This window comes from Leucoraja erinacea, chromosome 17, assembly GCF_028641065.1.
Source record: "Leucoraja erinacea ecotype New England chromosome 17, Leri_hhj_1, whole genome shotgun sequence".
Classification (NCBI taxonomy): domain Eukaryota; kingdom Metazoa; phylum Chordata; class Chondrichthyes; order Rajiformes; family Rajidae; genus Leucoraja; species Leucoraja erinaceus.
In genome coordinates this window covers 25063112-25088486 of record NC_073393.1, presented here as the reverse complement: position 1 = coordinate 25088486, position 25375 = coordinate 25063112, and the positions used below count along the sequence as shown (strand labels likewise).

General features: G+C 42.8%; 1 protein-coding gene across 1 annotated transcript in view; it reads right to left on the bottom strand.

The window, feature by feature from the left end:
* Positions 1-25375, bottom strand: part of vat1l (vesicle amine transport 1-like) — an 80467-nt gene that overhangs the window by 36260 nt on the left and 18832 nt on the right. The window contains exons 4-7 of the mRNA XM_055648839.1: positions 11072-11214; positions 8516-8619; positions 8331-8386; positions 526-720 (exon numbers count right to left, since the gene is read on the bottom strand). Of these exons, the coding sequence (XP_055504814.1) occupies positions 526-720; positions 8331-8386; positions 8516-8619; positions 11072-11214 (498 nt within the window). The remainder of the gene's footprint in view (positions 1-525; positions 721-8330; positions 8387-8515; positions 8620-11071; positions 11215-25375) is intronic.

The window sequence follows — 25375 nt, the reverse complement described above, 5'->3', positions numbered from 1 at the left end:
GCAAATGGTTTGATCTGAATCTTTTCACCGACTGGATAGCATGCAACAAAAAACTTTGCATTGTACCTTGGTACACATGACAATAATAAACTAAACTAAAACCTCAATGTACAATCAAAATTGTAAGGTTTTGTCATTCACCAAAACACTTAATGTTTTATACACTTTATCCTTATCTGTACACTGGACGACTTGATCGTAATCACGTATAGTCTTTTCGCTGACTGGATAGCATGCAACAAAAAAGCTTTTCATTGTTCCGCAGTACACATGAAATAATAAACTAATAATAAAACATCAATGTACAAGTCAACAATGTAAGGTTTTGTTATTCACCAAGACACTTAATGTTTTATACATTGTATCCAGTGTCTGTGCACTGTGGACAGCTTGATTGGAATCAAGTATAGTCTTTTCCCTGACTGGATAGCAACACAAAAACACTTTTCCCTGTACCTCAGTACATGTGACAATAATAAACTAAACTAAACTCCTGGTGTGTTGTAAGTAAGACAATGTTCTTACCTCTTCCAGAGCCCATAGCGAATCCACCAAGGGCCTGATCTTCTTTTGGTTGAACAGCGATATCAGCTTGTCCATCACTGCTTTCACTTTGTCCCCTCGGTTTTGTTTGAAGAGAAGGTTGAGCAAAGAAAATCCAGCAATGACTTTGTTCTCTTCATACAGCTTTATGGGGTTCACCTTTTCAACCTGCCACCACTGGAAAGAGAAGATTTCCATTTTTATTATACCAGTTCGTTCACCAATCTCTGCCCGAATATCTTGAATTACTGATAGAATATGGCTGCAGTCTCAGGTGATACAAGTGTAACATGTCCCCCATTTTAATGAGCGCTGTAACGACATAGCTATGTGTTTCTGATATAACATAATCATTATTTAAGTGCCATGGATATGACCCAGTGATAACTTAATGCGTTACAGGTATACTATAGCTACAACTTAATGATCAAGGTGGAACACAGCTATGGCTTAATTTCAATAGGTGCAACAGAGCTACTATTTAACAAATAAGCTACAGCACAGCTACATTTTAATAAGTCATAGGTATAGCAAGGATAGGATGTAATGGGTGTGATGAAGAACAGTAATAAATTTAATGAAGCCAGCTGATTTGGCCAAATAAAACAAGCAGCAACTCTTCAATGAATGGATAACACACGATCATTACACAGAGAGCTTCAACACTCAACACTGAGTCAAAGTTTGGGGTTTGAATGATTCTTGAAAGTGAATGAGATAGTAAGCAAAATGAAAGTATGTTACTGTGGACTGCATCACAGTTGGGCCATTAAACCAAGTCAGGGTTCAGCTATACCTAGACTTTGAAAGATTCTGAAGAAGGGTCCCAGACCCGAATGTCATGTCCATTTCTCTCCACAGACGCTGCCTGTCCAGCACTTTTAGTTTTACCCAAATATCACTATGTAGAAGGTACAGCACAAAAACAGACCACTCCGCCCATCTAGTCTATCCTGGTACGTACTCTCCACACAACCTCCTCCCCCCCTCCGTACAACACAGGAACATGCACTTCAGCCTACAAAATGTCCACCACAAACATGATACCATTAATCTAATCTCCTCTTCCTGCAACTAATCTCCATTCCTAGCAGCATATTTTACTGTTCAATTTACCACCAGGCTTTTTAAATTTCCATGTAAATGCAAGATTGCTGCATGCTTCCACTTAGAAACTTTATAAAATATCATGATCATTTAAAAAAAAAAAAACATTTACACCTACTGCCCATACATTGAATCTCGCTTCCTGATTCCATGGTTTAGGCAAACTATTCATGCCAACATGTTTCAATGTCCACATTAACAGCACTGCATTTTGCGGTGACTTGCTATGCAGTGTTTCCTGTGTTATAACAGTAACAAGAATTCAACAATATTTCATTTGATTGAAGACACTTTGAGTTGGTGCAAAGCACTATACAAATGTTACTTAGTTCTTTATTTATTTCCCTCTTTTTCCAAGTGTATAACAGGATATTGATCAGCTGAGAAAGTGGGCAAAGATGTGGCAGATGGAATTTAACTTAAAGATAAAGTGATACATTATTGGGAGCTAAACCAAGGCAAAGAATGGAAGTGTTATTGAACAGTCACCTGGGTGGGTACGTACATAAAAAAGACACAGTGCTGGAGTAACTCATCGGGTCAGGTAACATCTCCAGTTGCTGCATGCTGGGTGTAGCTAATGGGTGGCACAGTGTCCTAGTGGTAGAGCTACTGCCTACAGCACCAGAGACCCAGGTTCGATCCTGACCACGAGTGCTCGTCTGCAGGCACGTATTCCCGGTGACATGCGTGGGTTTTCTCCAAGATCTTTGGTTTCCTCCCACACTCCAAAGACATACAGATTTGTATGTTAATTGGCTTGGTATAAATGGAAAATAGCCCTCAGTGTGTGTAGGGTAGTGTTAATGTGCGGGGATCGCTGGTCGGTGCAGACTAGGTGGGCCGAAGGAGAGAGGGTCTTGATCCGAAACATCATCCATTCCTTCTCTCCAGAGATGCTGCCTGACCCGCTGATTTACTCCAGCATTTTGTGTGTCCCTTCGGTGGGCCGAAGGGCCTGTTTCTGCGCTGTATCTCTAAACTGAAAGCATCTCACAGATACGTGACATTTTGGGTCAGTATCTCATAGTTCCCTGAAAATGGTAACACAGGTTGATTTGGGCTGTAAAGAAGAAGCATGGCATGCTTGCCTTTATTGGCAGTGGCACTGAGTACAAGAGTTGGGATGTCATGTTACAGTTGTATAACATATTGGTTAGACGGCATTTGGAGTATTGTGTGTAGTTTCCACACTATGGGGAGGGTTTGATAAGTTTGAGGGTGCAGAATGTTCACAAAGATGTTGCTGAGACTGGAGGGCTCCATTAGAAGAAGAGATAGGAAGGTTGGACCCATTTTCTGTGGAGGGGATCCCCTATGCAGATATATAAAACCATGATGGGCAGATAGGGTAGATAGCCATGGCCTTCTTCCCAAAATAAGGAAGGCTAAAGCCAGAGGGCATTGATTTAAGATGGGAAATCTAGAGAATGGATAGATTTAAAGGGAAATTTTCACACAGATGGTGGAAAGTGTTTGGGCCGAGATGCCAGGGTACAGTTGCAATGTTTAAAAGACATTTGGATGGGGACACAATGGAAAAGATTTATTGGGATATGGGCCCAAATGTAGGCAAACAGGACTAGCTTACATGGGGCATCTTAGTCTGCATGGATGAGTTGGCCTGAAGAATCTATACTTTTCTCCCTATATTTTTTTTCTATAGCTCCATATACTCTCTCTTTTCTAGATTGTTCTATTCTATTCTTCCTTTTCTTTTACATTATTAGCATGTAAACCTGGTGAGGGGTTCAAACAGCTATGTGAAAAGTTGTATAATTGTCACTAGTGTATAGCATAATGTACAGAGTGACCGATGGTCGGCATGGTCTCGGTGGGCCGAAAGGCCTGTCTCCCAGCTGTATCACTAAGCTCTAAAGGCAGCATTTCTGGAGAACACTGATAGATGACGTTTCGGGTCAGGATCTTTCTTCAGTTTGAAACGTCACCTATCCATGCTCTGCAGGGATGCTGCCTGACCCGCCGAGTTACTCCAGCACTTTGTGTCTTTCTTTACACTTCCTGGGACATATTCTTCAATGCATCGCTTGTGTAAGGTGCTCATTCACTGATCGGGAATCCTTCACAACGTTGCATCTGTGTTGAGCTGTAAGATGCTACCTATGAGCAGAGGATGGATCAGAGCAGTTATGCAACATAGTAAAGCTCTTGTTTCTGGTTGACAAAACCTTGAGCCATAACAGTACAGCCCAAAAGACCATTCAGCCCATCTAATTCTATGGTTAATCCATTCATCCCCACAAACTAGTTTTCCTTTACATTCAATTCCCTTTTGAAAATTTGAAAGGATAGAGCCATCTGTACTTTCTGAGGAGGCTCCGCTCTTTCAACATCTGCAGTAAGATGCTGCAGATGTTCTAGCAATCAGTGATGGCCAGTGGCATCTTCTTCGCTGTCGTGTGCTGGGGTAGCAGGGAGAAGGCCGCGGATACCAACAGAATTAACAAGCTCATCAGGAAGGCTGGCTCCGTCCTGGGGTGGAGTTGGATTCACTGGAGATGGTCTTGGAGGCGAGGATGCTCGTCATGCTGCAGAACTTCTTGGACAATACAGCTCACCCCCCCTGACACACTGGTCAACCTGCGGAGCACCTTCAGCAACAGTCTGATTCCACCAAGATGCAGCACAGTACGCAGCAGGAGATCCTTTTTCTCTGTTGCTATCAAACTGTACAACTCCTCCCCTCCCCCCTCCCCCGTGTTTTATGACTGTATGCAGACCAACTTCCCTCCTGGGATAAATGAAGTTGTATCGTATCATATCGTATCGTTAACACCTCTTCCACAGCCAACAATGCACCATTGTGAGCTCTACCGTTTGAGCTCTGATTTGTTCTGAACCTTTTCATAACTCGTTTCCCTCTCCCCTGACTCAGACTGATGAAAGGTCGCGACCCAAAACATCACCTATTCCTTTTCTCCGCTGAATTGCTCAGGTATTTTTGTCTCTATCACCTGTACTTTCAACCCCTGCTCAGATGGAAGGGAGTAAACCTGAAATGATCTCTCTCTTTATTAACGACCGCCATCGTTTTCTCTCGTATTATAGATGCTGAAAGAGTTTCAGTAAACCTCCGCACCGTAAAATTCAAAAAGGGAAATAAATGGATTTTTATTTGCTCTGATACATCCTCATGCAAAGGCTGTAAATTCTTGCAACCTATGAATGTGACAATGAAGTTCAATAAATAATATTTTTTATTCCACTGCACTTGAAGCACAATGTTATTATTATGTTTGCATCATATTTTGTTCATTAAAAATATCTCCATCTATTTGGCTGTGGCTTCATAAATTGGGCAAGCGCTTGTCACACCGTGGGTGAATTTACAAGCTGGTTGAAGCAGCCAGGGAGAACATTCACTTCAGGTATAGTTTAGTTTAGTTTAGTTTTGTTTTGTTTAGAGATACTGACAGTGCGGAAACAGGCCCTTCGGCCCACCAAGTCCGCGCTGACCAGCGATCCCTGCACACTAACACTATCCTACACACATTAGAGACAATTTTACAATTTTACCAAGCCAATTAACATACAAATCTGCATGTCTTTGGATTGTGGGAGGAAACCGGAGCTCTCGGGAAAAACCCACGCAGTCACGTGGAGAACGTGACAAGTACTGTAAAGACAAGCACCTGTAGTCAGGATCAAACCCGGGTCTCTGCCATTGGAAAGGAGTAACTCAACCGCTGCGTCACCATCTAACAGCCATTCACACCACGAAGATCGATCAGGTCAGCCTTGATCTCGGGTATGCCCAGAGCCAAGTCTGTAGGGTTAACCAAAAACATAATCCGATAGAGGCACTCTTAATGTGGCAACATCGTCATTAGGCTGCAAAGAGTGCAGAGAAGATTTACGAGGATGCTGCCAAGACCCGAGGGCCTGAGCTAAGGTAGAGGTAGAGCAAGCTGGGACTTTTTTACACAATGTGTGGTGGGTGTATGGAACGAGTGCCGGAGGAGGTAGTTGAGGCAGGTACTATTGCAACATTTAAGAAATATTTAGATAGGTACATGGGTAGGATAAGTTTAGAGGGATATGGGTCAAACACAGGCAGGTGGGACTAGTGTAGATGGGGCATGTTGAATGGTGTGGGCAAGTTGTGCCAACAAAGCTGTTTCCTTGCTGTATGACTATGACTATCGGATATGCCATACATAGATATAATCAGTTCAAACTCATGTACAACAGATAGCGCAAAGGGGAAGATACAGGGGAAGGGCAAAGTATAGTTTTCAGCAATGTAGAGCATCAGTTCCATGGACAAAGTCCAATGTTCTCAATGGAATATTGGTGAATCGGACAGAAGCCTAGTTATAGAAGGACCATTAAGAAGCCTGATAAGAGGGGAAGAAGCCAAGCAATTGAGAAACTTGGGTTTGAATATCCCCATGTCAGCTAGAAAATTAAAACTCTGGTAATTAAATAAAAATAGATTTTTTTTAAAGTTGATCATAGTAACAAGTAAAAACCTATCTGACTCCCTCCTATCTTTCAGTGAAAGAGATATGCATCCTATATGTGACCAAGAGCCCAGAAATATGTTTGTTTATGTTCATGTGAAACAGGCTGTTCGGCCCATCGAGTCCATTCCAACCATCAATGGTTGATGATTAAATGCTTCCATGCTTATCTGGCGTTGAGGGACAGACAACAAATGCTGATTGCTATCTACATCCACATTCCGTGAATAAATACATTTTATAAAACATTAAAGTAGGATGAGACTTCTGCCGAATATAAATGCCAGTAGAGAACAGATGGGCTGAACAGACTGTCTCTGGGCTGCACAATGTGATGTCATCTTCTGAATCTGCTCATTCGATTTATTTTAAGTCTGTTCTCAGCCCAACAAATGTAATTTCAGAAAGGAACTTTAGACTTCAGAGATACATACATACAAAACCCAAAGTCAGGAACAAACCCAGGTCTCAGCACTGCAAGGCAGCAGCTCTACCACTCACTCTACCACCCTGCTGCCCACAATTGTCCCATTTCCAAAGGAAGATATAATGGAAATCAAAGTGCAATCATTTAAATCACAAACGTATTTGCAATCAAATTTTCTTTATATCCAGCTTTGATGTCAGCATTTATATCACTTTTTATTCATGATGCGGCACAGTGGCACAGGCTGTAAAGCTACTGCCTTACAGCGCCAAAGGCCCGGGTTCGATCCTGACCTCGGATGCTGTCTGTATGGAGTCTGCCTTTTCTCCCTGTGACCACATGGGTTTTCTCTGGATGCTCCGATTACCTCACACATCCCAAAGACGTACAAGTTTGTAGGTTAATCGGCTTTGGTAAAAATTGTAAATTGTCCCTAGTGTGTAGGATAGCGATAGTACACGTGGGTGATCGCTGGTTGGCGCAGAATCGTTGGGCCGAAGGGCCGGTGTCCACGTTGTATCTCTAAAGTCTAAAGTCTAAAACAGTGAATAAAGTTACAATAAAAAATATTAACATGATAGTGGAGAAAAAAATGGAATAGCGGTTGGGCCACCTATAATTACACTAGTATAGTAACCTATATTAAATTATTATTGCATTTACTGGGAATTAATATTACAATCGAGTTTTTTGACAGATTAGTTGCAGTGTTGATATATTCTCTGACAGGGATTTCCAAAATCAGTCACAACATAAGGGGTTGACCATTCATAAGAGCAATGTGTGAACTTTCTTCACCTAATACAGAATAAGCCTTTGGAATTTTTCACCCAACAGGCCTGTAGAAACTCAGTCACTGAATGTATTCAAGACTGAGATCAATAAATATTTGGATATTAAGAGAATCAGGGGGAAATGGAGTTACAGTTAAAAAATAGTCATAGTCATACAGCATGGAAAAAGGCCCTTCGGCCCTACTTGCTCATACTGACCACCATGCCCCATCTACACTGGTCCCACCTGCTTGCGCTTGGCCTGCTTGCGCTTGGCCCATATACCACTAAACCTTTCATATCCATATACCTGTCCAAATGTCTTTTAACGACTGTGACCTTCAGGCACCAAACCCTAAACTTTAGACGGGTTTAGGAGGGATATGGGACAAGTGGGAATCATGTTTGAAGAGCCTCGAAGTTCGTGAATACGTGTTTGTGATTGCAAGGCACAAAGAGTCTTTAACATCTTGGTCAGCATAGGCAAGTTGGACCGAAGGGCCTGTTTCTGTGCAGTACGCCTCTATGATTTTATTGAACATAGGAGATGGAACAAAAAACAAAATGGTTTACTCCTGCTTTTCTTTCTAAGGTAGTGTTCTTGCTTATTGCATTGCATATGATTAATTTTCTTACTATAATGTTAGCAGAAGTTTTTAGAGAAACACTATTTACCAAATGTGCCAATGCCAAAGAGATAGAATCTCCCCAATATCTTTCAGTGCTCCAGACCCAGTCTAGTTAGTTGACGAGCCATCCAACAGATAGTGATCTTTGATGCAAGTAAACTTGTATGTCACACTTCACAGCGCAGTGGAATAAGAAAACATTGATGTGATGATTTCAAAATGGGTTTATCTATTGTGGTCAAACCACCAAAATACAAGCCACAAATAATAATTACAATGGCACAAAGCAACACAAGGCACAAGACAGATACAGGGGATGCACAGCAAACTAATATCCATCTTACTCTGCAGTGTTCTTTTTACTTACTGATTTTGCAAAGCTGAAGAAACTTTTAGTCTCCCCGGTAACCATATTTGAAGAGCCTAGAAGTTGGTGAATACACTATTGTGATGGTTGCAAGGCTCAAGAGTCTTTAACAGTAACATTAACCATTTAATGTTTAATTGTTTGCTTCTCAAACATGCCTCGTCTTTTGCAGCATTGGAACTTACCGTACAGGATGTAAGTTCCGAGCGGTTTTAAGAGGCCGAGGCCCTTGCCAGTGTTCTCTCCACACAAGCAATCGAGGACAATATCTACTCCTTCAGGAGAGATCCTAGAAATGAACCAGAGATTAACCTTACTCCAAATAAGCAGTTGTACAGGACGTTGGCAAGGCCACACTTGGAGTCTTGTGTTCAGTTTTGCTCACCCTGATATGTGGAAAAGATGCCATTAAGCTGGAAAGAGTGTAGAGAAGATTTACGAGGATATTGCAAGGACAGAAGGGACTGAGTTATAGAAAGAAGTTGGACAGGCTAGAACTCTATTCCTTGGAGACTAGGAGAATGTGATAGATGCACATAAAATCATGAGGGGCATACAAAAGGTGAATGCACAGTCTTGTTCCCTGGATACGGGATCGGAAGAGGGCAAAGTGAGATGAAAAAGACAAGGGAGAATTTCTTTAATCAGAGGGTGGAGAATCTGGGGAATTTATTGGCACAGGCAGCTGTGGAGGTAAAGTCATTGGGTATTTTAAAGTGGAGACGGATAGGTTCGTGATTAGTAAGGGCATCAAATGTTATGGTGAAAAGGAAAGAAAATTGGATTGAGGGGGAAAAACAGATCAGCCATGAACGAATGGCGGAGTTGACTCAATTGGCCAACTAGCTTAATTTTACTCCCACTTCTTATAGTAGAAGGGTCCCGACTCAAAATGTCACCTATCAATGTTCTCCAGAGACGCTGCCTGACCAGCTGAATTACTCCAGTACTTTGTGACCTTTTGTTCTCATTCACAAGTTTGTATTTCAGCTTCCGACTATCATTATCTCTGTAACTTTATCAAGCCTCATATCTGCCTGAGATGTCTGTTCCTTCAGCTCTGATCTCAGGAGCTGTTCCTTCTCCCCACCACTGCTGGCCAATGTTTAAGCTACCTAGGTCCTAAGGTTTGGCATTCCCTCCCATAATCCCACCTTCTAACCAAACCTTTTTCAGTCACCCCTCTTGCTACGGCCTGTTTGGTTTTAATTACCACCCGAACTACACCACCCGAACTACAGTTCTGTGAAGTATCTGTGAAGTATCTTGAGATGATCTTCCACATGGATACATTAAATGGATATGTTATGGCTGCTATTATGAGTGATACTCTTGTTGAAACAGGCAGTCCAGCCTAAAATGGATCTCAAGTCAGGAAGTAAGAAATCACAACAACAAAAAAAATTAAATGCTGAGTAGAAAAGATTCTGACTTTGCAAGTAAGAATTTCATTCTTCTGTTTGGGGTATATGACTGTAAAACACTCTTGACTCTAAAGCCTCAAATCTGGCAACATCTGATTGAATCTGTGTTACATCCAATGGGCAGCACAGCAGAAGAGTTGCTGCCCTACAGCGCCAGAGATGTGGATTTGATCCAATGGGTGCTGTTTGTACAATCTGCCCGTGACCTGCGTGGGTTTTCTCAGGAGACCTCTGGTTTCCTCCTCCACTCCAAAGACTTAAAGGTTTGTAGGCTAATTGACTTGATATGATTGTAAATTGCCCCGAGTGTGTGTAGGATAGTGATGGTGTATGTGGATCACTGGTTGGGACAGACTCGGTGGGCCAAATGGCCTGTTTCCACGGTCTATCTCTAAACTAAACTAAATTAGACTCAAAACTGCCTTCGGAAATTCCTCACAAGCCACTCAATTTGAGAGCAATAAACATTGTCCACAAGAGCAAGCTTCATTTGGAGTATTGCGTGCATTTCTGGTTGCGCAATTACAGGAATGATGTGGAGGTTTTGGGGAGGATGAAGAGGAGGGTTACCAAAATGCTACCAGGATTAGAGGGTTTCAGCTACAGGCAGAGGTTGAATAAACTTGGATTGTTTTCTCTGGAACAACGGAGGCTGAGGGGAAAGAATAGATGTATATACAGGCTTAGATACGATAGACTGACTGAACCTTTTTTCCCCAGGGTGGAAATGTCCAAGACTAGAGGGCAGAGCTATAAGGTGAAATTGGAAAAATATAATGATGCGTGGGGCAAGTTATTTTTTTACACAATGGGTTGTTGGAGCCTGAAACATTGCATTGGTGGAAGCAGACACAATAGTGGCATTTAAGAAGCTTTTAAATATTTGCAGGGATTGGAGGGATATGGATCACATGCAGGCAGATTAGATCAGTTTAGTTTGACATCATGTTCGGCACAAACATTATGGGCCGACGGGCCCATTCCTGGGCTGTACTGCTCCATCTTCTATCGATGTTCACATCCCATGAACGAGTGAAGTAGCATCAAACGTAGACTTCTGAGGATGAGATGACCCGAGCTCTCAGTTAGCCGGTGTCTGGCGTGTAAACCAGTGATTGTTCCCCTTTCAAGACTGTAGCTGCCTCACTGGAACCCCAAGTGGCGTTCCAACCAAGGACAGAAAACACAGCCACAATCCATTCAATGTCAAGCCATTTATCCACAAGCTTAACAAAAGTCCCTGCCCAATAGCTCCAGCCTTGGTAAGGAGCTGGCATTCAGGATTCACTGAAGGCTCCCCTGCCCCCGCTGTCTTACCTTTTCACATCTTGCACATAATCGGCGTTCCTGTCAATGAAATGAGTGATGGTGTCCTTGATGGCTTCGTGCTTGAAAGAGGAGGCCGTTCCAAACACCGTCACATCTGGAATGGTGGAGCACAGCTGGGCCACGGCTTGACCCTGCAGCAAACACATTCACATCATGCTTTAGTTTGGTTACCTGCCAGCGACCTCCCCTATCTACACTAGCACTATCCTACACACTGGGGGACAATTTGCAATTTTGTCCAAAGCCAATTAACCTATAAACCCGCACGTCTTTGGAGCATGGGAGAAAACCAGAGCACCATGTGGCCACAGGGAGTATGTATAAACTACACGCAGACAGCACCCATAGTCAGAAATGAACCTGGGTCTCTGGCGCTGTAAGGCAGCAACTCGACTGCTACGCTGTGCCGCTTCCCGAAGCAGCTCTTTAAGCCTCAAACATACAAACTCCAGCACAGTGGCACAGCGGTAGAGTTGCTGCCTTACAGCGCCAGACACCTGGAGTTGATCCTGACTACAGGTGCTGTCTATATGGCGTTTGTATGTTCTGCCTGTGACCTTGTATGTTTTCTAGTGTGTAGGATAGTCTTCAGCGCTAGTGAGGTGATCACTGGTCGGCACGGGCTCGGTGAGCTGTAGGACCTGTTTCCATGCTAAGGGAAAGGAATTGTCAATGTTTCAGGTCCTAATGCAAGGTTCGACACAAAGTTTTGATAATTCCTATTTGCCAATGGATTCTGTGGCACAGTGGCACAGCAGGTAGAGCTGCTGCCTCACAGCTCCAGAGACTTGAGTTTGATGCTGATCTCGGGTACAGTCTGCGTGGGGTTTGCACTTTCTCCTCGTGACCTTGTCTCCTTGTCACAAGGAGAAGGTGCAAACACCATGCAGACAGCACCTCCTGGATTTATTGGTGATAATTTTCCAATGTTCTATAGACTCAGGATCAGTTCCTGCGGATTAGAGGGTAGCTAATGTTATACCACTTTTTAAGAAAGGCGGGAGAGAGAAAACAGGGAATTATAGACCAGTTAGCCTGACATCGGTGGTGGGGAAGATGCTGGAGTCAATTATAATAGATGAAATAGCCGCACATTTGGATAGCAGTAACAGGATCGGTCCAAGTCAGCATGGATTTACGAAGGGGAAGTCATGCTTGACTAATCGTCTGGAATTTTTTGAAGATGTAACTAGGAAAATGGACAAGGGAGAGCCAGTGGATGAAGTGTACCTGGACTTTCAGAAAGCATTTGATAAGGTCCCACATAGGAGATTAGTGGGCAAAACTAGGCCACATGGTATTGGGGGTAGAGTGCTGACATGGATAGAGAAGTGGTTGGCAGACAGGAAACAAAGAGTAGGGATTAACGGCTCCCTTTCAGAATGGCAGGCAGTGATAGTGCGGTACCGCAAGATTTGGTGCTGGGACCACAGCTATTTACAACAAACATCAATGATTTGGATGAAGGGATTCAAACTAACATTAGTAAATTTGCAGATGACACAAAGCTGGGTGACAGAGACAGAGAGAGAACCGCTGGAAAATGGGCGATTGAAAGACAGAAACCGAGAGACAGACAGAGGGACAGAAAGAGAGACAGAGAGAGTGAGAGAGAGACAGAGAGAGTGAGCGAGAGACAGAGAGAGAGAGACAGAGAGAGATGTCAGGAAGATAAATACAAATTTACTCTCAATGGTATTCTTATCGAACACACTATGAGCTATACTTACCTTGGTCTACCTGTTTCAGCATCAGGGAGCTTCAATGTGGCAGTGAATGCACTAAAAGAGAAAGCTCTCGAAGAGCTCTGTATGCAATAAAAAGAAGATTCTACAACATCCAAATTCCAATTAAAATCTGGCTTAAAATATTTGACAGTGTAATCCAGCCTATTGCGCTTTATGGTAGTGAAGTATGGGGTCCGCTCAGTCACCATAGTTATAGTAAATGGGAAAAACATACAACGGAGACCCTGCATGCGGAATTTTGACGGAACATCCTCCGTATCCAAAGGCAAACACCAACAAACGCATGTCGGGCAGAACTAGACAGATACCCACTGATAATAAATATCCAGAAAAGAGCACTACATTTTTGGAATCACCTTAAATCTAGCCCCCCAGATCCCCTCCAGTTTAAAGCCCAAGGGGGGAACCCAGAAAAGAGTTCCCTGTGTCAGTTGGTACTGAGACTAACTACCCCTATTCAGACGCTATCGTGGTTAAATCCTGTAACCAGCCTCAGATCGCTACTGACCCCACAATCACCAGTTAGAGTAAGCCCAAATTATCAACAATGTAAATAAACGTATTTGGAACATTGGGATAAAGAAACCAAAAGCCAAAGCAGATTAGAATGTTACCGTGCCCTAAAAGCGCCAGATAAATTGGCAGACTATCCTGACTACAGGTGCTGGAGATATAAAGTTTGTAGTTCTGCCTGTGACCAAATACAGGTTTTCTAGTATTTGGCAGTTGAAAAAGTTAGTGAGTGATCACTGGTCGGCCAAGGCTCGGTGAGCTGTAGGACCTGTTTCCATGCTAAGGGAAAGGAATTGTCAATGTTTTAGGTCCTAATGCAAGGTTCGACACAAAGTTTTGATAATTCCTATTTGCCGATGGATTCTGTGGCACAGTGGCACAGCAGGTGGAGCTGCTGCCTCACAGCTCCAGAGACTTGAGTTTGATGCTGATCTCAGGTACAGTCTGCGTGGGGTTTGCACATTCTCCTCGTGACCTTGTCTCCTTGTCACAAGGAGAAGGTGCAAACACCATGCAGACAGCACCTCCTGGATTTATTGGTGATCATTTTCCAATGTTCTATAGACTCAGGATCAGTTCCTGCGGATTAGAGGGTAGCTAATGTTATACCACTTTTTAAGAAAGGCGGGAGAGAGAAAACAGGGAATTATAGACCAGTTAGCCTGACATCGGTGGTGGGGAAGATGCTGGAGTCAATTATAATAGATGAAATAGCCGCACATTTGGATAGTAGTAACAGGATCAGTCCGAGTCAGCATGGATTTACGAAGGGGAAGTCATGCTTGACTAATCTTCTGGAATTTTTTGAAGATGTAACTAGGAAAATGGACAAGGGAGAGCCAGTGGATGTAGTATACCTGGACTTTCAGAAAGCATTTGATAAGGTCCCACATAGGAGATTAGTGGGCAAAACTAGGCCACATGGTATTGGGGGTAGAGTGCTGACATGGATAGAGAAGTGGTTGGCAGACAGGAAACAAAGAGTAGGGATTAACGGCTCCCTTTCAGAATGGCAGGCAGTGATAGTGCGGTACCGCAAGATTTGGTGCTGGGACCACAGCTATTTACAACAAACATCAATGATTTGGATGAAGGGATTCAAACTAACATTAGTAAATTTGCAGATGACACAAAGCTGGGTGACAGAGACAGAGAGAGAACCGCTGGAAAATGGGCGATTGAAAGACAGAAACAGAGAGACGGACAGAGGGACAGAAAGAGAGACAGAGAAAGTGAGAGAGAGACAGAGAGAGTGAGAGAGAGACAGAGAGAGACAGAGAGAGAGAGAGAGACAGAGAGAGATGTCAGGAAGATAAATACAAATTTACTCTCAATGGTATTGTTATCGAACACACTATGAGCTATACTTACCTTGGTCTACCTGTTTCAGCATCAGGGAGCTTCAATGTGGCAGTGAATGCACTAAAAGAGAAAGCTCTCGAAGAGCTCTGTATGCAATAAAAAGAAGATTCTACAACATCCAAATTCCAATTAAAATCTGGCTTAAAATATTTGACAGTGTAATCCAGCCTATTGCGCTTTATGGTGGTGAAGTATGGGGTCCGCTCAGTCACCATAGTTATAGTAAATGGGAAAAACATACAACAGAGGCCCTGCATGCGGAATATTGTCGGAACATCCTCCGTATCCAAAGGACAACACCAACAAACGCATGTAGGGCGGAACTAGGCAGATACTCATTGATAATAAATATCCAGAAAAGAGCACTACATTTTTGGAATCACCTTAAATCTAGCCCCCTAGATACCCTCCAGTTTAAAGCCCTTCAAACACAAGAGGAGAGCCCAGAAAAGAGTTCCCTGTGTCAGTTGGTACTGAGACTAACTACCCCTATTCAGTTAAACCCTATCCAGTTAAATCCTGACCAGCCTCAGATCAATACTGACCCCCAATCACCAGTTAGAGTGAACCAAATTATCAAACAATGTAAAGAAACGTACTTGGAACATTGGGATAAAGAAACCAAAAGCCAAAGCAGATTAGAATGTTACCGTGCCCTAAAAAGAAATTATGAATTGGCAGACTATCTCTCAACTGTTAGAGGAGACATAAAGCAGAGACAGACCCTCACCAAATACAGGTTAAGTGACCACTATTTGGCAGTTGAAAAAGGAAGACAGAAGAGATTCTGGCAACCAAGAGAAAACAGAATATGCGGCCACTGTTTGACAGATGAGGTTGAAACAGAGGTGCACTTCCTCCTAAAATGCAAAAAATTGGACAAAACAAGGAAAGCATACTTTGACAAACTCAGTGTGGCAACCCCTGATTTTAAAGAACTAGATGATACATCAAAACTAAGAATAATCTTTGGCGAAGGAAATACGGCACATCTTGGTGCACAATACGTAACAGCATGCCATAACCTGAGAGACGGTGAATGACCAACATGCACATATGTACGCACACACTAATTGACATTAACTGACACTAAGAAATTAATATTGAATTGCTAAACTTGCTATTCTGTTGTACTGCTTACAGCTGCAAGAACGTGTAGCAATCAATAAAGGGCTATAGGCCTATTGTGAGTTTATGTACAGGGACATATCTATCCATGCACTGTATACTTGTATTTATACTTATGCATTTTAAATATGTATGTCATGTTTTATACTTTGGCAATATAACAATGTATTTTTATCATGCCAATAAAGTTTTAAATTTAAAAAAGAGAGAGAGAGAGAGAGACAGACAGAGAGAACAGCTGGAAGATGAAGCTGATGAAAGAGAAGGTGGATCAAATCCATGAACATGGAATGAATTAATTCATCAATTTTATTTTTACAATAAAAATAGATCACAGAGGATTCCTGCAGCAGGCATTGTATTGGTGAAGGCATTGCCTTCCTTAGATCAGTGTACCATAATGAGCTGCCTGTGTCATACACAATTCTCTGCAGAACTGACACTGTCGATGACATATCTCATTGCCATCGCACAAAGCGAGGCCTCAATGCTATTCCTTCCACAAGGTCACCATCAGCACAGTGGCCAGAGGTGCTTTGATGTTAGTTATTGAATTGAACTGATAGCTACAGCAAGGATACCAGCCATCGATCAGCCATTCACACTAGTTCTATGTTATCCGCATTCACTCCTGACACACATCTTTGGGATGTGCAACAAAATCACAGCACCCAGAGAAATCCCACCTGTCACAGGGGGGAACCGGATTCCATCCTGACCTCGGTATGGAGTTTGCATGTTTCCCCTGTTTCTGCATTGGTTTCATCTGGGGTGCTCCAGTTTCCTCCCACATCCCAAAGATGTGCGGATGTGTCGGTTTATTGGCTTCTGAAAATTACCCTTAGTGTGCAGGGAATGTGCAGAAATAGTGTGTGAATGGGTGATTGACGCTTGGCTTGGAATCAGTGGGTTGAAGGCCCCGTTTCCGTGCTGTATCTTTAAAGTAAATTACACTAAACGTGAAAACTCCACACAGACAGAACCCAAGGTAGGGGTGAGCTGCAGTGAGGCTGCAACTCTACCAGCTGCGCCATACTTCAGGACTCAGGGTGGCATAGTGGCGTAGCAGTAGAGTCATTGCCTTATAGCGCCAGAGACCTGCATTTGATCCTGACGATGGGTCCTGTCTGTGCGGAGTTTGTACGTTCTCCCCGTGACTGTGGGTTTTCTCCGGGTGCTCGGGTTTCCTCCCACACTCCAAAGACGTACAGGTTTATACCTTACTTGGTTTCATTAAGTTGTAAAATTGTCTCTAGTGTGTGTAAATTAGCTTATGGGGCGATCACTGGTTGGCGTGGACTCGGCGGGCCAAAGGGCCTGTTTCAGCGCCGTATCGCTAAAGTCTAAAGTAAAGTCTAAAGACTTGAGTCTTTCCAGGATGCAGCTCTCATTAGCTCATCCGTGACCTCTCAGTCTCACACCCCCCCCATCTACTATTTCTAAGATCACTCTTAGCTTTGCTTGGCTCCTGTTGTTCTGTGTCCCTTGTCCAATCTACTGCCTTGTCTCCGAGCCTAATCTCCCTCACCACCCTCGGTCTCGCTTGGCAAAAACAAATTAAATTGAAAATCACATTTGTTGGATCTGATCTCGGGGCATTCAAAGCAAGGATGTCTACTTCCAGCAGACTATTCAGACATGTGGTGAATAATAACAAGTCCAACGTGACACAGGGCCGAGAGCTGTCTGGCTTCCATGATGAAATTTAATGAGATTATCTTGCTCTTGAATTCTTACCTCCTGGAACATTTTGAGATTGTGAGTTTTATTGTCACAGAAGGGTTCTGGATTTATAAAGGATTTTTAAGCCAAATTAATCTCTATTAACGAGCCAGTTGTTGGATGATCACTAACCAAAAATATTAACCTATTTAGTTTGCAGAAACAAGCAACTGCAGATGCTGGTTTACAAAAAAAAAGACACAAAGTGGACAGCATCCCTGTTTCTTTCCCGCCCTTACCTATACAGGGGGAGACTGATTTAGACTTTAGAGATACAGCATGGAAACAGGCCCTTCGGCCCACAGAGTCCACGCCGACCCCCGATCACCTCATACATTGGCACTATACTACACACTAGGGACAATTGACAATTTTTTTTTACAGAAACCAATTAATCTTTGAAATGTTGGAGGAAACCGGAGCACCCGGAGAAAAACCGTGCGGTCACAGGGAGAACGTACAACCTCTGGTCAGACAGTGCCTGCACAGTCAAGATTGAACCCAAGTCTCTGACCCTGTAAGGCAGCAACCGTACTGCAATGTAGTGGACTGAGCAACACAATGGTTTTTGAAACCTACCACTTGTGAGTGCACGACAGCTTAAGGGCTTTAGTAGTTTGAGGCGGCAGGTCCTCACTGCCTTCCCCTGCGACAAGCAAGGCTCGGTAATCAACTCTACTCCGCCATTCAGTCATGGCTGATCTATCTTTCCTGCTCAACCCCATTCTCCTGCCTTCTCCCCATAACCCCCGATGGAGTTATGGGGAGAAAGCAGCAACAACCCTTTCTGGCTTAAGTCTTCCCTCCACCACCTCCAGTTTAAATTCTATTTAGAATATTTTGGAGGATTAAGAAACCAAGAAGCCCATACTAATCAAGAATCTTTCAATCTTCACCTTAAAAATATCCATTGACATTTGACATTTCACATGAATCTTCAGGAGAAAACAGACACAGTCAAATCATTTTTTTCTGAAAGGTACAACCTTTCATGTCTGGGTTTCCATTTGATATCCCAGACCCTTCCTAATGATGAAGCATCTCGACCCGAAACCTCAACTCTGCTTCCCTTCCCACAGATACTGCCAGACCCGTTGAGTGTTTCCAGCACCTCACACTTTGGAGTCTTCCATTTCTGGCACCAGACTTGCAAATCTGCTCACATTCTTCAGTTCTTCCAGTATAGGTATTGGTTTATTATTGTCACGTGTACAGCGGTACGCTAAAAAGCTTTTGCTTGCATACGATTATATCAAATCTTATAAATACCATACATGAATACAATCTAGCCACACACAAGTACACAGGTAGAATGAAGATAAATATACCAGAGAGCAGAATCAGTCTGAAGAAGGGTCCTGATCAAAAATGTCACCTATCTTTCAGTCATTTATTCTATATCTCTCTACATCGCCATCTACATCTCTCATTTCCCTTTCCCTGAAGAAAGTCTGAAGAAAGGTCTCGACCCAAACTTCACCTATTCCTTATCTCCAGAGATGCTATCTGACCCACTGAGTTACTCCAGCTTTTTGCATCTATCTTTGGTATAAACTGGCATCTTCAGTTCCTTCCTACACATGTCACCTATCCATCCTCTCTAGAGATGCTGACCGACCCGCGGTTACTCCAGCATTTTGTGTCTTTCTTTGTAAGCAGGCATCTGCAATTCCTTGTTTCTACAGAATATAGTTTCTCAACATTGTAGCGTAACAGTTCCAGAGAAAGAGTCCAATGTCCACAGTGAGGTAGGCTGGAAAAACAAAAATCAGGACTGTACCCTAACTTATGGAAGGACCTGATAACGGAGGGGAAGAAGCTGGTGGTACGTGCTTTCAACCTTATTTATCCTCTGCCCGACGAGAGTGGGGAGAAGAGGGAATGACGGGGGAGGTAAAGATAATTGAATATTTACTGCCTCTATAATAATCTTTTAAACATCGACTCCAACAGCAGCATTTCATACTCTAATTATGCTGCTCTTAATATCCTCTCAGACAGAGCAGTCCTGAGCTACTATCTACCACATTGGGGACCACTTCTCCTTGGCATCAGCTCCACCTACATAAACCGACTCCAACTGGTCCAGAACGCAGCCGCCCGACTCATCACCCACACCAAATCCTGGCATCACATCACTCCAGTCCTCAAACAACTTCACTGGCTTTCCATCTCCCACCGGATCACCTACAAAACCCTGGTCCTTACAAATTCCGCCACCATCTGCTCCCCCCCCCCCCATACCTCACTGACCACCTCTCCCCCTACCAGCCCTCACGGTCCCTCAGATCCACATCAGCCGGTCTCCTCTCCATCCACAAGTCCAACCTCTGCAGTTTTGGGGACAGAGCCTTCTCCAGGGCAGCTCCCAAGCTCTGGAACTCCCTACCCCAACTGATCCGCAATTCTGTGTCCCTCACCATCTTCCAGTCCCGCCTCAAGACCCATCTCTTCACCTCTGCCTATCCTTAGCCCCACGTCCCCCTCCCTTTTCATCTGTGCTTGAATTGCCTCATATTGTGTTTTGAATTGAATTCTGTTTTTAATTTGTGTACTAGTCATGTCTCTACTATTTATTTAATTCCCCTTACATGTTTTTCCTCTACTTGCTAAATTTTTGTAAGGTGTCCTTGAGACTCTTGAAAGGCGCCCATAAATAAAATTTATTATTATTATTATCTTTAAATCGGACTTTACCTTACATTAAATGTTATTCCCTTTATCTAGAGTATCTGTACACTATGGATGGCTCGATTGTAATCAAGTATAATCATTCTGCTGACAGGTTAGCACGCAGCAAAAGCTTTTCATTGTACCTCAGTAAACGTGACATTAAACTAAACTGCCTCCATGTAATTTATTATTCTTAGCCTCTTGTACTTGAGTATGAGTGTGTCATGTATAGAAATATTTTTATTGAACTATATGCAAACAAGAAATGTCACTCTACCTAGGTAGACATGACAATAAAGTACCATTGAACCATTGAATGATGAAAAGACTGCTAGTTACCATAAGGTAACATCTTCATTCGATGCCTAGTTATTGATGGGAGACAGAGAGAATCTCACAGAATTTGCCCTTGCTCATTCCAAAGTCAATGCACACAAAAGAAACGTCTCCACAAAGTGATTTTGACTTGTTTCCATTTCCAAAAGCAAGAGCAGAATTTTGAAGTAATTTACAAGGGCTGCTCGCAATTATCTCATATTATCCAGAGTAATGAGACACTGGGCAAATGCAATAATATTGCATCTATTATAATTCAGAGAACCTGGCAGCAAGAATACACATCAGCGAGCCTTACTGATCGGACACAGTCATTCTTGCTTCATTCATCTCCATGTGTAGCAGACGCAATCACAAAATCACATGATAGTAGATTTAGGCCATTCGGCCCATCAAGTCTACTCGGCAATTCAATCATGCCTGATCTATCTCTCCCTCCTAACCCCATCCTCCTGCCTTTAAAAAATAAAGTTCCACATTTATGCACAAACTTTCAATCATAGAGCAGGGAAACAGACATAGATCATAGGGAAGTGCAGCATAAGAACAGATCCTTCAGCCCACAATGTCTGTGCCGAACATGATACCCAATACTTAACCTAATCGCTTCACATGCTCCATATCCCTCCATTCCCTGCACATTCATGTGCCTATCCCATCCGGCAGAAGATACATAAATTGAAAGTGCTCACCACCAGACTTTGGAACATTTTCTTACCCACTGTTATCAGGCTTCTGAATGGTCCTTCCATAAGCCAGGGTACTGCCCGATTCACCTCTACCCAATTATGGACGTTGTTCTTGGTCTATGGACCTGATGCACTACAATGCAGAGAACTACATTCTGCACTCTTTATCTTCCCTTTTGCTCTAGTTATTGTACTTGAGTTTGACTTGATTATATTTATGTATAGTATTATTTGATCTGATTGGATAGCATGCAAAACACTGTACCTCAGTACACGTGACAATAATAAATCTAAACCTTAACCACACACTGCATTTGTTAAATTTTTAGTTATGAACAGTTCAGGTTGTGAACAGTTCTCAGGGTAGGATGCCTGTCATGACCTGGGGTCACTCCATGGATTCAAGAACCACCTTCAAATGTGAAACTAGTGATGGGCATTAAATCCTAGCCACATCTGGTGAGCAATTAATGATCTTCCTGAACTACTTTACAGCTAAAGTTCAGTAACACCTGCACTCTGAGAATGAATAATAATTTACTTTTAAGAAGTGACAAGATAAAACACCTCTGCCTCCTGTGAGATGAGTTCATGATAATGAACTTAGTGGTTTGGGTCTTCCTTCAAACAAGCAGCTTGGCAAAAATGATCCCCCAACTTGGGGGGGGCATAGTGGCGCAGCGGTAGAGCTGCTGCCTTACAGCGGCAGATACCCATGTTCGATCCTGACTATCTGTATGGAGTTTACACATTTTCCCTGGACTCTTACTCATTCTCATTCCTTCCAAAAATCCTAAAAGTGAATTGTTCTAAAAGTGAATCATCAAACCTGGATAGATAAAGCTTTGCTTGGTAACAAGTTTGAAGGAATCTATTTAAGTTTAGTTTAACATTTTTAGATTTAGAGATGCAGCATGGAAACAGGCCTTTCGGCTCAATGAGTACTCTCTGACCAATGATCACCCGTTCACACAAGTTCAATCCGACAGACACGAGGATGATTTTGCAGAATGTTTTGTGCTGTAATTTTATTCACTGTTTTAGACTTTAGAATTTAGAGATACAGCATGAAAACAGGCACTTCGGCCCACCGATTTCCTCCCACAATCCAAAGATCTGCAAGTTTGTAGGTTAATTGGCTTCAGTAAAAATGTTAGTGTACAGGGGTGATCGCTGGTCGGCGTGGACTCGGCATCTCTAAATCTAAAAAAGTAAAACTAAACTTAAATAGATTCCTTCAAACTTGTTACCGAGCAAAGCTTTATCTATCCAGGTTTGATGATTCACTTTTAGAACAATTCACTTTTAGGATTTTTGGAAGAAATGAGAATGAGTAATCAGAGGATCATCCCAATAGCTGTAGTACAAGCGGAGGTGGAATTGGGGAAGAGTTCCCAGCCATGCGCAGATCTTTAGACTTTAGAGATACAGCGCGGAAACAGACCCTTCTGCCCACCAAGTCCATGCCGACCAGTGATCACCCGTCCACTGGCACCATCCTATACACCAGGGACAATTTACAATTTTACCAAAGCCAATAAACCTACAAACCTGCACTTCTTTGAAGTTTGGAAGTAAACCAGTGCACCCGGATAAAACCCACACGGTCACAGGAAGAGCGTACAAACTCTGTACAGACACAACCAATAGTCAGGATCGAACCTGGGTCTCCTTCGCTGTAAGGCAGCAAATCTACCGCTACACCACTGTGCCACCCCAATGCTCTAAGTATCGTTTTTGTGGGTTGAGCTATGCGGTTTGGGTCTTCCCTCAAGCAAGTAGCTTGGCAAAAATTGTTTAAGTGGATTTTGATCCTGTATGTACCATGAATGAGGCTGAGGAGTCATCATCTCCTTCTGGCCTTAATCCTAAACTTTGCAATGATGGATGTAAAAGAAAGTCAGTATCAGCACATCACCAAACCATGTACGGAGTTCTCTCAAACAGTCAGCGGGCAGTAAGTATTGTATTTACCCCTAGCTCAATCCCCCAGTAAATGAGTCAACCCCAAGCTAAAAGGAGGCAAAGCTGATTTACTTGGTCATGGATTTTCTTAAAAATAAATTGTTATTCATCCTCAGAGTGTTGGTGTTACTCAATAGGATTGGCGTTATTGACAATAAGTGGGTTGTAAGGGCATTTCGGTGAGCAATCTCTCGTCAACTACAGGAATTGGTATGGTTAGGATAGGAAAGAAAGAAACTGGGGTTACAATCAGATCAAAACAGATCAAATTTGCTTCCTTCCCAATGCCCCAGATGGGGTCCAACTGAGTTAGTTAAATCGGACAACGCAGAGCCCAAGCTGTGATCAAAAATGGAAACATAAATCAAAGATAAATGCCTGTGTTCAAAACAAAAATCTATTGGTTGGAGGGCTTGTTTCCCCACTGTATGACTATGACAATGGCAGCTTAATATATACTGATGGATGGGCAACGTCAGACACAGAATAAGGCTTTTTTCACATGTCAGTAGGAGACTCTGATGATTTTGTATGAGATTTCTATTCCTTTTATCATTTATCCTTCCAGCATGCATCTGTCAATTTATTACTAGTAGATGGCAGCAGCCCAGAACTAATAACATCCCATCCTCAATTCAGATCAGAGCTTCAAAACTAGCAGTGGAAGAATCAAGGTAGCCCATTAGTCTGTTCCAATTTGAACCCTGGGCCCAGTAATGAAAGTACAGCGAGTTAAAACTCAAACCTTTTATCCTGCGTAGACTGAAGAATGAAATATCCTCGTGGTGTTTCATTGCAACAAGGTATTGCATGAAAGCTGCAACATACAATGCTTTGTAATCTGCAGAAATAAGGAACTGTAGATGTCTGATGGCAAACAAAGACACAAAAAGTGTTGGAGTAACTCAGCGAGTCAGGCTGCATATGTGGAGAACACGATTAGGTGACATTTTGGGTCGGGACCGTTCTTCAGATGCAAACAGAAGCAAGTTGTAATTGGCCCTGTACTTTCAGGGAACATAGAATAGTGCAGGATATAATAGGAACAGGAGCCAAGAGAAATAGATTGGGTTCAACTGAGTTAGTTACCTCGGACAAAGCAGACAGTGATCAAAAATGGAAAGATAGATTTTGTTTGAAAGGGCACAGAGAATATATACAGTAAGAGGATTCTGCCAGGACTCGAGGCCAGAACTCGAGGGTCGAAGCTATAGGGAGAGGTTGAGCAGGCCAGGACTCTATTCCTTGGATGATGAGGGGTGATCTTATAGAGTTGTATAACATCATGAGAGGATTAGATAGGGTAGACACAAAGTTTCTTGCCCAGAGTAGGGAAATTGAGAACAAAAGGACCTAGGTTTTAGGTGAAAGAGAAAAGATTTAATAGAAACCCGAGGGGTAACTTTTTCATACAAAGGGTGTTGGGTGTGTGGAATGAGTTGCCAGAGGAGGACATTGTGGCAGGGACCATAGCAACATTTAAGAAACCTCCAAGCCATCAGATATTTGAATTTGCACTAATCACTTTGCACTTTCTTTTGCACTTGCACTTACGCTTAATATGACGCTGCTGGGTACTGTCCTTCCTGTATATATTGTCCATCGTACGGTATTGTCTGTATTATTTATTGTGGTGTATGTGGTGGTTATATTGTACTGCAGTGTATCTGTCTGAGAGCGAACCAAGACACATTCCTATCAACTTGTTGACATGGCAATAAATTTCTTGAATTGAAATTGAATTGAATTGAATTGAAACAATTAGACCGGTACATAGATAGGACAGGTTTAGAGGGATATGGGCCAAATGCAGGCAGGTTGGCCCAACTTAGATGGGGCATGTTGGTTGGTGTAAGCAAGTTGGGCCGAAGGACCTGTTTCTACACTGTATGACTCTATAAATCAAAGGTAAATCCCTGTTCATAAATGTTTGTGTTCTGGCCTTTGTCCACCCATCTGTCAAACAAAAACACTCTCACTTTTTCCACCACACACTTGCTGGGCTCTGTCATACTCCCACCTCTCTGTTCCAGCTTTCAGTTCCTGACTACAATCAGTCCAAAGAAAGGTCCCGACCTGAAACCTCACCTATCCATGTTCTCTAGTGATGTTGCCTGAGCCTCTGAGTCACTCCAGCACTTTGTGTCTTTTTTGTA